General features: G+C 34.8%; 1 protein-coding gene across 26 annotated transcripts in view; it reads left to right on the forward strand.

Moving 5' to 3' along the window:
• Positions 1-9,134, forward strand: part of CELF2 (CUGBP Elav-like family member 2) — a 702,444-nt gene extending 693,310 nt beyond the window's left edge. For all 26 annotated transcript variants that reach the window (XM_040343368.1, XM_040343357.1, XM_040343358.1 and 23 more), the window contains 2 exons: positions 4,079-4,250; positions 5,737-9,134. In XM_040343368.1, coding sequence (XP_040199302.1) covers positions 4,079-4,206 — 128 coding nt within the window. In that variant the 3' untranslated portion in view covers positions 4,207-4,250; positions 5,737-9,134. The remainder of the gene's footprint in view (positions 1-4,078; positions 4,251-5,736) is intronic.
• Positions 9,135-14,439: the final 5,305 nt, after the last annotated feature.

The raw sequence follows: 14,439 nt of genomic DNA on the forward strand, positions 1-14,439 counted from the left end.
GCCGAGGAAGCCGACGAGGAGCTCGGCGAGGAAATAGAGAACATGTTCTCTATTTCCTCGTTGTTCTATGGGAGCTCTCGCCCCGCCGAGGTCCTCGGCGGCTTCAGTGCTGAACTGGCCGAGGAACTCGATGTGTTTGGCACGTCGAGTTCCTCGGCCGTGTGTACGAGGCCACACACTCTGAATTCAACTATTTGGGTTCAAACAAAATATCCTAAAGTAAGTTTGAAGTTAAGGTAAAATTTCCTCAAAACAAGAGTTTCAGGGTTATGTAACTTTAGCAACCTGCTTGATAAACTACATACTTTGTGGCCATTTCAGCAATAGAACAAGCAAGGTAGAGCTTGATTATTTTACTCTGCTTCAGTAAATAGTATGCAGAGTAGTGGTTTAAGTCAAATATAGCAAAAACCTCTATCGAGAACCTTCTTGAATCTTGGATCCCTAGAGTAAAGTAAAATCCGGACTTCCCTATATATGCATTTTAACTAACAGAACACTATATTTCCAGTATAGATTATCATCACTTTTTAATTGTTAACAACATAGAGTTTTATTGATACCAACACCACTTTGTTTCCCTAAAGCAACCAATTAGTTCCTGTCTTATAGTTTTAGGGCAGTTTAGGAATGTGACTGGCTCTTCATAACTGGTGTTCTTTCAGATACTTTCATACATAAATACAAGTCTAACTCAAAAAGACGAAAACAGATCTAGGCTGCCTTAGCTGGTGTCTCTGTAATATAGAGGAAAAGAGACAGTTAAAAAGATGTAAGGGAAAGTGAAGCAGCTGTCTTATGCCAACTCTGCCTGGGACAACTTTCTAGCATTGCCTTATGGAAGCAATAATCTCAACTGGTTTTATACAGACTGCAGAAACACCAATAACTGCTGCTTCTGGTTAAAGATTGTTTCAGTTTTGTAACTGAAATCTTGTGGCTTTAAAGTATTTGAAATTAGGGATGAGCATATTGATTCGCAAATGAAGTGAATCACAAATTGTTTTGATTTTCTCCAAATACATTCATGCAGATTTGTCCAGTTTCAGAGAATCATATAATTTATGAGTTAAACATTTCTGTATTCCAGGATTATGTAATATTTCTCACATCAAAGATATTTGCATTGGAACATTCAGGCAAAAAAATAGGGGAATTATAAATAAGATGCTTTGTAATCTGTAATTTCTCCTTCTGTATGCATTTCCAAATGCTAGACTGACAGCAATGTGCCAAGCATTAGAGCATTATGTGCTCTGAGTACTAACCCTTCCTGTCCCAACGTGAGTGCTGCTGTGAAGGAGGCAAACATCAAACTAGATGAAGATACATATGTTCTCCCCATGTAAAATATATTTTAATAAATACATAGCTATCTAGGGTTTGATCATAGATCTGCCAACTTTAAGCATTTTTATAGGGAAATAAGAAAAAAAAGGAGATGCACAGTGAAATATGGTACAACCTTCTAATTCTTCTGATGCTCTTTGTTGGGATTTGAGGATCTTGCTAGCAGGCATAGCAATATATAGTATATTTCATGCAAAAAGAAAAAAACACATGAAGCCAGCAGCTGCCTTTAACATTTCTTTACTAAGTATTATTCAATGAACAGAGCTCTTAGACAACTCTGCTGTTGTTTAATATTAGGTTGCATATAAAAAAAAACACAGCCTGTTAAAGGCAGTTTTTTGTTACCTGTAATGAGTTTACTTGCCATTCTGAGTGCAGGACAATATATTGCCTCCCTCTTATTTTTAATTTTGTATTGTTTGAAATGAGCTATGAACAGACACAATAGTTCACAAAGGAAAATGAATAGAAGCTGGCAAGTGAATGTAGAGAGTAAATGAAACTAATTACTTTCTGTGCTGGGAAATGCTGTTACCATACTATCTAAGTGTCATTTCAAGAATACCTAATCGTCCCTCTTTGTGCTAGAGGCAGACACACCACTTACTAGGTAGCTTTGTGTTTATCTTTTATGCTGTCACACTGGTCACATGTTTCATGGTGACAGTACTCTCTTGTCTCATGATCAAAGGTTGAAAAACTAAACCTCAAATTCTGGACTCCATGGCCCGGATTCACAAAGCACTTACGCCAACGTATCTCTAGATACGCCGTTGTAAGTACATATGTGCGCCGTCGTATCTATGCGCCGACCCACAAACTGAGATACGCCTAAAAATAGGCTTCACCCGACCGACGTAACTTGCCTACGCCGGCGTATCGTGGGCACATATTTACGCGAACGCATCTGGCCCTCCCATTGATTTTCGATTCTAATATGCAAATGAGGGAAATACGGGGATTCACGAACGTACTTGCGCCCGGCGTATAATATACGCGGTTTGCGTAAGTCGTACGTCCGGCGTAAAGTTATTCCCCATATATGAGGTGCAACCCATGCAAAGGTATGGACCAGGGAACACAAGCCGTCGTATTTTACGTTGTACGTGAATATGGCTGGGCGTAGGTTACGCTCACGCCGTAGGGAGTGATCGACGTATCTTAGGCAGTTGTTTCGACGTGATTGTGAGCATGCGCACTGGGATGCATCCACGGGACGGCGCATGCGCCATTCATTATATGTATCTGTCTGGCGCTCGGCCCATCATTTGCATGGGGTCACGCCTCATTTGCATGGCTCACGCCCACTTCCACTTACGATGACTTACACCTTCGAAACCCAGCACAGATTTGGGAGCAAGTGCTTTGTGAATACTGTGCTTGCCTCTCTGTGCTGCGTCGGCGTAGCGTATATTAGATACGCTACGGCGGCATAAATATGCGCCGATGTATGTGAATCCGGGCCCATATGTTCATGTTACTTTACAATTTGTGCAATAGCCATAGTAACACTGTAAAAAAAATTTTTTTTCATTTGCTGTTCTATGTGCCAATTATTTATGACGGTGATGGGATTGTATCTTTTCTAACTTTCAAATTATTTACTAAGGCCTATACACTAATCTTTATGCATACTCATATTTAGTCATTGTAGTCTTGCATTCACTCTATTAATTTACTTAAGAATGCATGATTAGCATCATCTTATATGTTTTTGATACTATGTGAGATGATTTTGGAAAGTGATGTAGTTATTCCCAAATCCACATAATTTAAATGTCCGACATTAACATTCAATTATTGAGCACCGTTTTCCTGCTTTGATTTTAGTAAAATGGCGTGTATAGATTTAGATCCAAGTGATATTGGGATGATAAACTAATAACAAATATCGGCAGATTTTTTTTCTTTTCTTTAAACCTACCTTTTAAAAAGCCCCTCATCTCCAAATAATATTAATCTGATACACCAGGCATCTGAGCTGATATTCCCATACCAAGTTGGCAATGAGCCAGTGGGGCAATTATCAAGAGGATACCAACCTATATGTCCTTTAGCACACATAAAGCCTAGACTGTGTGTGGGGCAGTCATTTTGCTACTCTCTGTCCCTCTGAACTAGCAAAAAGTTTCAATGGACTCTTGTAGAGAAACTGAGTATCTGCATCTGCATGCTTTATATTGAATTTAAAAAGGAAAAAAAAACACAAATTCAAACTCTGTGAAACAGATCACAGAAGTAGATTGTTGGGAACACTGGTGTTAAAGCAGTGTTTCTCAATTCCAGTCCTCAGGCCCCAACAGGTCAGGTTTTCAGGATTTCCCTCAGATGAAAAGGCTGTGGTGATTACTAAGGCACTGAAACTGATCAAATCACCTGTGCAAAATAATGGAAATCCTGAAAACCTGACCTGTTGGGGGGGCCTGAGGACTGGAATTGAGAAACACTGTGTTAAAGTAACATTTTTATATTTCACATTAATGATGGGCAGGCTTCTGAATGAATAAATATTTGTACAGCATATGCATATGTTTAATTTAAATAATAAACTGTCTATGGCCACTTTAAAAGTGATTTATTTTTAGAAATGTACTTATTTGTCTATTATTAGATTAATTATTAATTTGAAAGATTTTACAGTATTGTTATTACTAATTTCATTTGATGAGTTAAACTGTTAAACAATACCAGCTCTATGCACTTTGTTCTGTTTTATCCTTCACAGGTTTTGTTAGCTATGACAATCCTGTTTCCGCCCAGGCTGCTATTCAGGCTATGAACGGCTTTCAGATCGGCATGAAACGCTTGAAAGTTCAGCTGAAACGCTCCAAAAATGACAGCAAACCTTACTGATCTTAACCCCAGAAGCTTTCTGCTATTATTTTAGCTTTCTTAGGGTAAGTCCCATGAGCCAGCCTATTCTTCACTTGGGGCTGAGGAGGAAAACATTGCCAACACTCACCAAGAGAGACAATTATTTTTACATTAAACGCTTCCATTCCCATCTACCGTGGCCCTCTGCGCTTGCCATTTACTCTGGCTATATTTTCTTACCCAGAATCCAGCAAGTTGTGTAACAATGTTCTGTTCCACTTTTCCTTTGCCTATATTTTTTGTAAGACATCTTTAGATTTACAATAGCAGCAAAACAATGTGCAATTAAACTCTGCAACCACTGGTGCCATCAAAAAACAAAACTGAACACAAGTTAGCTTTTCAAGGACCTGGTTGTATAATAGTGACACCAGCAGTTAAGGAGCTAGTGTGGTGGCCTAGTATGAAAATATTGCCAATATACGCATATTTTTTATTTAGTTCAATTTGTTTACATATATAAGGAACACTCACACACACAGGCAAAAACAAAACAATCCTTCCACTGCGTCAAATAGTTTTAGAAGATTCTAGATTTTTTTTTGTAAAAAAATTGACAGAAACAACTGGTTTATATTTCTGTTATTATGGTGATACATTTTATTTGTTTATTTATTGATTAATTTATTTATTTATTTCATCAATGAATTATTAATTTATGTATGCTGTTATTTATTATAATTATACTATGAATATGTTTGAAAAAGATGTGTGTTTAAAAAGACGTCTTAGAGAACTGTTTCTAAAGCTACAGGGTTTTAAAAAAATAACTAAAGTGAGTGAATATACTTGATGTTTCTTGAGAGATAAATTTAATAATAAAGGAAGCCACAGGCCTGTAAATTTTATTTGTAAAAAAAAAGAAACATTTCTATTTTTATACAAAAATTTTTACTGCCTCAGAAATAATGGGAGTTATTTATTGTTAACGTATTGGATATCTAAAGAGAAGTTCTCAATGCTAGATAGATACCTTTTTAAAATAGACTCTAGAGTAAAATAAATACATTTTTTTTCTTTAATTTAAAGTTAAAATACCCATTATGCACAAATCACTCTCTTCCTTTTCTATGTTTTGTTTGGTTATTTTTGTTTCCATCATGTAGTAAAAGATTTGTCCTGTGACTTATCTGTTGTGTGGCATTTGTTCAAAATGGCCGCCTTTTCCCTTCTGTAACCCTTCCTTTCCTTCCCAAAGCAATCCATCTGCACTAACTCTTACTGGATGGTTTCTTTTGGGCTGTTCATTGTGCTTTGTGTAAAATATATGCTCTATATATTTATAAATCAATGTGAATTATGGAATGCATACAGATTTTAATAACTATGAAGATTTGCATTACATTATATTCCTACACTGGTTAACCTTTTCAGTGCTGGAATGAGCAGAATTGCATTTTTTTATGTATTCCTGAGCAGACCAACACTGATGGACTAAAAAAAGTGATTTGTTTCTGCTGCATAGATTCTGTGTAACTTTATACTCTTCCTTGTTTTTTTTTTCCCTAGAACATCTCCATGCCTGTTAGTTCACCGTTTGCCTAGCATGTCCCTGTGGCGTCTATTTAAAAAAAAAGTTTCATCGTCCCGTCATTGTTTCTGATGTCTTTCTGACCTCACATCATATTTGATTCTCCAAATGACTTAGTTTGACTTCTGAAATTTGCATGTGATCTCATCTAGCTAAGAATTCTGGAAAACAAAAAAGTCAATGTGAAAAACATTGCAGCATTCACGCAAGACTGAAATTTACTATAAGAAAAATTATAGAAAAAAAAAGACAAAAAACCTGTGGCAAAAAAATTTTTTTTTTTCTTTTTTTCGTTTCATAACATAAACAGACTTGAAAGTATTATACAGGGATTAGCATTCTGTCTGGTCACTGTTTCCTAAAGCAATATGTGTCCAGGAATTCAGAATGTTGGTTTCTAAATGAAGCAGACAACTTCCAAAACAGTTTGAGAAAAACTGTCTGATTTTAAGTCTCTAGAGCTCTGTAATAGTTTTTACATTTTTTCAGGCAGTGTAAAGTTTTTTGATAAGGCCATTTTAGGTGGCTCACTTTCTCATTAAATTATATATATAGAACCACTTTTTTGTAGATTAGTATAAGAAAATATTTACCCTGTTTTGGGGCAAATGCTACCTAGTTCTGTCACCTTTTGCTGAACTGACTCACAGTTAGACAATCCATGGTTTAATGCACATGAAATTACCTATATTTTATACTGTTTAAATGTACAGAAAAGAAGGTAAATGTATACTGTGTCATGTTGGTGCTTCTATGAATTTAGTTGTGGCTTCATTAAGTCTTAAAAGTCTTCAGTGTTCTATGTTTAATAAGTTTAACAAAATTGGTTTACTTGAACTAAAATAATTTTCAGATATTAAAAAGTCTGTTTGCTATAATTTCATGTGAAACAAAAACTATTCCAGAAAAATAAGTTTTGTGTTGGCTTGTAAAGCATTGATGTTCTTATTTTTTATTGTGGGGAAACTTAGATGTGTTTGTGTTCAGCAAAATGTGACCTGTTTTTTTTCTTTGAAAGAAAAAAAATCAGTGAAAATACAGTGCCAAATTCCAAAGGTACTTCCTGCCTAAAGCTTCAGTGTATTTCGTGTACGAAGTAATTTGATAACATGGGTATTTTATTATGTGTTTTGTATAAATCCCTTCTATTTAAAAAAGAGAGATTACGAAATTTGTTAACTTGCTATCCTGTGGTCTTGTTGCTTGAAATGGTTATTGTTTGTTATATCTCTTTGATGTTTTTTGGTAATACATTGTATACAGTAAGTGCCCATGTTCCACTTTTTTAACCACTCTGCACATCGAATCTGTGAAAGCAAACCTCACAAGTCACAACTGTACTTTCTTCATGGTCTGTGGAAGTCTTTATGGTGATGAATGGTTGAACTACTATTCCTTTTAAGCATACTGTCCTAAAGAATCAGGGTATAAAAAGAACACACAAGCACACCGAATCCATGGTTTATAGAGCATACCCATAATTTATTGTAGAACATACAAAACGCCCACTTTTTAAGGTATGATTAAGTTAAATATAAAGAGCATTGACTGCTCATACTACAGAATCATTCATGTAGTATCATGAAGTGCCATATTTGTAGCTAATAATCTCCACCTTCTATATGTCATCAAAGTTTTTTTGTTTTTTTTTACCAGAATCTATTTTCTTCTTTCATTGTTCAGAATAAACCCATTATTACTGGTCCAATTCTTAATGTTAATTTAGGGTGGCCTCTTTGTACTGCCATTGCTCTTCTTTAAGTGAATATAATAGCATTTGATTAATAATGCAGTGCCTGATCTTTAAACCACAGCAAATGCTATTTTCCAGCTACTAACATACACTAGTACAATCCCCTAAGTACCAAGATATGTGTTAAAGTCAAAATGATTTTCTATAGGTTCTTGTAAGTGTTTACTACTTTAATCCTGGGTCCTACCAGATTTACATGAGGGCTATTTTTGTATAAGAAAAAACGAATATTACTAAATTATATCTATATGTCATTCTTGGAATATATGTATAGAGATATATGATAGAAAAAACATATTTTTGTTACTTAGATTAACTCATATTTGGCTGCATTTCAAAATATCTCATAGATTAATACATAAAATGATTGAACACCAGCTTGGATGCTGATAAGTATTATTATGGAGCTTTGATTGCTAGATATGTGAAATTATTTTCAAAAACTCATTTAGTAATACTGTAAGAGAACCTGTTTTCATGTTCTAGACTGTCATTTATTTTTCTTTGTTCATCGCATAACCACCCTTTACATTCAGGGAACTGGTCCTATCAACAAGCAAGAAGTTGTAACTGTATAATGACTTAGAAACAACTGAATGCTCAAGGGACATACTGAATGTCCTGCTGTATAAAAAGTTCATATCCAGCACTGACACAGTTAATAGGTACGCACTGAAGAGACGTTGCTTAAAGGATTAATATGTTCAACTTTTCTTTCACTTCAAGATTCTAGTTTTTTTTGGCTTATGTAACTGAAGTCATTTTAACTGTTATGTTTTATTATCTCAAGTGCTAAATACGAATAAGAAAAAAAACTTGTAGTTTCATAACATTTTAGAATTACATCATACAAAGAAATGTATTTGTGTTTATTTTTTGTGCTGTGAGAATTGTTGTTTGTAGATTAAATAATAACTCATTTTGTTTCTAATTACAAATAGTTTTTGAGTATTGTCTGAGAAAAGCCAAAGTTACTGAAATTTTAGTGGAAAATGTAAGATCATTTAAGTATTGTTTATGTTTTATTGATGCATTTTGGTTCTGTTGTGTGATGGAATTTGAGCCAAAAAAACAACAAAAAAATGGCTTTCCTATTTCTACTAACTGATTGTACTTATGCATTTTGTACCAGTGCAACATTTTATACTGGAGATTAAAAATACAAAAGGAAAAGTTGTGGCTTACTCTTGAGGGCCCGAAACATGACTGATTTTATGTTTGTTTTTTGACTGGCAAAAAAAAAAAAGAATGGTTTTGTTTTCAACACTTAAAAAAAAAAAACTTTGGCTTGCTTTTTTATTTGCTTATATCTAACGTTAACAAATATGTCTAAAATGAAAGCGGTAAGTTTCACTTTTTATTATGTATTGTGCAGTTACACACTAAGGTAATTAGCGCTAGATGTACACAGTCACTTTAAGTGGATAAATGTATTAGTAATAATTAAAACTAAAAAATAGGGGTTTGCTTTTTTGCTGTTTAGATCAAACTTTTTCTGACTCTTCTGTCCTCATTGTGAACATTACTGTGTAGTTGAAACAGTCAAACTTATTTTTGTAATGTATGTTATTGTGTGATGCAGTTTTTTGCTTCTGTCTCCAATATTAAACCATTTTCCTAATACTTGTCTCTTTGTGTGTTGTGTTTGTTGGTGCTCATCATGTGGTAAAACATCTATACACTTCACTGTTTAACGTCTGTTTTTCCTTTTTATTTTCTTTCCTGTATTTTTCTTACTTTATTTTATATATGTTGCATATATAGGTTACAGTTGATTCCATTTAAGTGAAAGCCTAAATGTGAACAAAAAAGAGGGAGTACAAAAAAACCCAACTTTTTGTTCTATATGTGTAATTTTTATTTATGTCATTACGTTAGCTACAATTATTTTCTTCCATGCATCAATTATAAATACATAAAGGAACAGAATAACAACTGCTATGCAGTTTACTAAAATATCTTATTTTGCTAACAATTGTCTAAGCCTACAAATTACACATTTGCCCTTGTAATAGTTCATATTCAGCAGATTAGGTCACAATTGGCTTTAAATGCCTAATAACTTCCTCGTGTTTGCAAAAACAAATTGTCAAAATACAAGCTATATCTTATTTTGTGAAACTGTAGTATCCTAATATTCTTGTTATCTACAGGATAGAAAACCTAGATACAGAATACCTGCTGCTATTTTCTGCTATATTCAGTCTTTCAGCCAATGCTGTAGAGCAATGCAAAGTTTAAAAGTCCAGCTCAGAAACTTTACATACAGATCTTTTATCTTTGGTTATGATAGTGCATGGCCAAGTCTTAACTGTTACCATATAAAGTTTGCTTGTGTAATATATCCAATAGGTAATCTTAAATTTTGGGATCGTTTTAAACAATTGAGTGTGTTTCTCCATTATACCAGAGTGTATTCACATATACAGTTAACCTAGTTAACAAAACTTTTGCCTGTCTGGTCCCATTACAGCTTGAGCAGCACATTATAGTATAGCTTATTTAGGAACTCAGAACAAAGGGCCAGATTCACATAGAAATAAGTTACGCTGCGGCGGCGTAACTTATCCCATTTACGTTACACCGCCGCAAGTTTACAGCTTAAGTGCTTGATTCACAAAGCCCTTACCTGTAAACTTGCGGCAGCGTAAATCCGCCCGGCGCAAGCCCGCCTAATTCAAATGGGGCGGGGACCATTTAAATTAGGCGTGTTCCCGCGCCGAACGTACTGCGCATGCTCCGTCCCTAAAATTTCCCAACGTGCATTGCGCTAAATGACGCAAGGACGTCATTGGTTTCGACGTTAACGTAAATGGTGTCCAGCGCCATTCACGGACGACTTGCGCAAACAACGTGAAATTAAAAAATTTGACTCGGGAACGACGGCCATACTTTACATTGGTTAGACCACCTAGAGGGCATGCTTAGTTTTATGCGACGTATCTCTACGGAAACAACGTAAATTTAGAGCGACGGGCAAAGCGGACGTTCGTGAATCGGCGTAACTAGTAATTTGCATATTCTACGCCGACCGCAATGAAATCGCCACCTAGCGGCCGGCCTAGAATTACAGCCTAAGATCCGACGGTGTAAGTCACTTACACCTGTCAGATATTAGGGCTATCTATGCGTAACCTGATTCTATGAATCAGGCGCATAGATACGACAATCGTATCTCAGAGATACGACGGCGTATCAGGAGATACACCGTCGTATCTCTTTTGTGAATCTGGCCCATAGTTCTTAATTTATATCCAATTGAAGCACACCTACAAACAAGTAATTGCCTTTTAGTATTTGACCACAGCTCTCAGCTAGAACCATCTTTTTAGTTGAAGTGAGACTGCAGCATGCCCAAGGTTATTCCAGGAAAGATTCAGGCCTCATGCACACTGGACAATAAAATAACGTTATAAAAACCCCAGTAGCTTTGTAGTGAGCTTTTCAACTTTTTTCAACGTTTTTACAATAGCGTTTTTTAGCATTTATTAGCTTTTTTCCATTTTTCCGCATTAGTGTTTTTTAGCTTTTTTTTTCAATGGATCACAAACGTTAAAAAATGCCGGTGAGCAAAGTTTTTGATCATTTATCAACGTTTATCAGCGTTTATCAGCATTAGAGCGTTTTTGCAGCTGAAAAACGTCTCTCAGAACCCACAAGTTTTAGGGTTTTTTTTACTGCTCAAAAACATCACTGCCCAAAATTGCTAATAACAGGCTATGTGTGCATGGACACATAGGATAACATGATGGAGAGTTTAATGACTGTAGAAAAAAATGTCTACAGCCAAAATCAGCTGCTGTTAAAACAGCAAAAAACGGACAGTGTGCATGAGGCCTTATCATTAGGAACTGTGAAAACATAATTACATACGGCACTGCTAGGAACCTTCTATAAAACAAAATAGTACAGGCCCTCGTAAGAAAATATTATTGCTAAAGGAAATACTACTACTACTTCTATACCTAAAGTAATATATTATACAGTGACTATTCGTTTTTAGAGAGGTTAAGATTATGGCTTGCTGCATGTAAGAATCCAGTGAAAATATAAGAGTGAATTTTGATAACATTTGTAACATGTAGCCCCAAAGGCATTCACAAAAAATCTATTTCTTTTGCTATAACAATTATGCATTATTCAGAAATGAGCATTATTTTTATTTATTTTAGACTCCAACATAATGCAAACAAATGTGGTTGCTAAGCTGAACATTACAGGCCTCAATAATGCTAAAGATCTACAGCATAATATATGAATATAGATCTATTTGCATAATGTATTGTCCTACTATGGCAATCTCTTGCATTGTATGTTACAGCTCACTATCAAGATGAATGGTTCAGAGCCTCTCAGTTATTAGGCCTTGTTTATCCACAATTCTGCCAACAATGCAAACAATGAAACTGTGAAAATTGTTGAATATATAACTTGTTATACAAAGCTTTCCACATCCAATCCTAAAAGGTTATACTTGTACAAAAGGAAAGCTGCTTATTATCAATTCATTCAGTTATGATGGCAACAATTGCAGTGCTAGCACTATCATGGTAAACAGTATCCATTTAGAAATGTCTGGATACATGCCATTTCTACAGCAACCCAAATAATACTTACATTATTTAACTTTTTAGTTAATAAAGCTTTTGTATTTTTAAAGGTGAAAACTGCAGTTTATATACACCCAATGCAAGAAAATACTGCTTATGTACACTATAAGTTTTGGAAAGCCATCAAGTATGAGAACTGTCATGAGTGTTAAGACTTACACATACTAGAGGTATATTTACATTTTAGAATTTTAGAACAGACCTTCACTAAAGGGGATGGGGTTTGGTTTTACTGCTAGTAAATCACTTATTTTTACAGTCCAGCTGTGAAGGCTGAACTGTAGGCTGAACTTACTAGTTCCCTGCTGAGGAGGAAAATCTTTAGGTATTCTCATGGAGAATCTGCTAAAGAAATGCTGTGACTCGGAAATGCTGACAAATTAGTGCATCATTTCTTAGTCCACTTTTATGGTAGAAATATATGGAGTACCTATTGTTAAAGGGGACAATGTCATGATTTTAATCAATTTCATGCATTTTAAAATACTATTGCACTGCCCCAACGATAAAAGCCAGATAAATTGACCCTTTCAGTTTGAGATTTTTAATAATCTATCTTCTAGTTATAGTTATAGAGTAAAATGAAGCCTTTGAGCACCTTGATTACTTGAAAGTAATTGAAGGTGGCTCATTAATTCAGAGAAAATCACCAGTTGTCCCAATCCTAGCTCCAGTAAAACATTGTCAGCTATAAACTGTCAAGAATTAGGTAGTACAATGTTTCCCCAGGAAGCAGCCTTCAGTGGTTTTAACCTAAAAAAAAGTGCTCATTGTGTACTGAAAAGTCTGTGAGTCATGGGTAACTATTGTTCCCTGTTCTATAGGAAAAAGGCAATGAATGTGTTGGTTAGAGGGGTTAAGCTTCATGTAATGGGGTTGGTTCCCACATAGTCTATATAGAGTTGATGAGGGGTATATGTATTGTTGTTCTCAGTAAGACATTTGCCCATTATGCACCTATCCCAAGGGGTCCCAAAAATGTTTGAAATATGCCACACACAAAAAAATAACTGCAATATGTTTGCTATGTGCTGTAAATTGAGGTTTACTGATGGAGTAAATAATCCATTTGCTAAAAAATATAAATTAGATCCTAAGAACTGGATCTATTATAGATGCCCCTTTTATTGTCTTCCAAAACCAATTCCCAATACCACTGGTAGTTAGGGAGGAAGATTATAGATACTGAACAATTGGTTTGATACCTCTATAAATTATTGGTAAGGTAACACAGGTGATATTATCACAGTATCCTTTTCTTTCAGAAAATCAGCATTGGCTGTTGGCAAATTTAATGTAAAAAAATAAAAATAAATGGACACTGCTGGCAGTGTCTTGAGCACAGCATTTATGAATCTAGTATGTACAGTATGTCAACAAATGAGACCTGCCTGCTCAGAGAGAATATATAGAGTTTTTTTAATATATTTTCTGAATTCAAGTTTCTATAGTGAAAATGCATTTATTTTAAAAAATGTCAACTTCCAGCATAATAAAATACATTTCCATCATTATGTAAGGGAATGCTAAAAAAAATTAAGCAGAAGTCCAAGAGAGTTTAAAACATATATAGACTGTTAAATGAAATATAAAATGGCAGAGTGGGACTGTGTAGGTTGGTGAGTTATATACAGGCTACCAACAAGCATGCAGGCAGCTGTGGTCTTTCTTATTAGAAAGTTATGTGTGCTTTACGAACTGAGTGTCATGGATGCAAAATTGACAAAAAGCAATTGTATTTTACTTTTAAATACTAAATGCATGTAAGCATAGTTAACCTTCTGGCATACTCTGTCAATGGTATGTATAGTCAGCAAACAAAGTGAACAGACTATTTCCTTTCTGGTCAGATGTTGCCAGATCTAGTCTTTAAGTGGACAATTCTTGATCGTGCCAATGTTCTTTTATTTGTCATTTCATCACAATCATTGTTTTAATATTTAGTCTTCAGGAAAAGTATACAATAATCCTCAATATTTTATCAAAATCCCACACAGTGACTGTACTTTCTGCTGAAATGTGTATCATCATAAACCATTTCCTGGTTACGGAAGAGACTATTACACTATGTGAATTTTATTTAATGTTGTAAATGCAGATATGAGTAATGTAAAGGTCAATATAAATAAAATAAATTATTCTGATAAAAAAAAAATCCAAACAATATAATGAAGGTTTCTTCAGCTACCAGTTAGTTAATATGGTAAGATCATCGTACTGTCATATGATTAATTCCTGATAAGTGAATGCAATTATCCATAACATGAAGGGCTATTCACTTATCAGGAATCAACTGTACTGTTATTCTGCTGACTTTT

Source organism: Rana temporaria, chromosome 3, assembly GCF_905171775.1.
Source record: "Rana temporaria chromosome 3, aRanTem1.1, whole genome shotgun sequence".
NCBI classification, from domain to species: domain Eukaryota; kingdom Metazoa; phylum Chordata; class Amphibia; order Anura; family Ranidae; genus Rana; species Rana temporaria.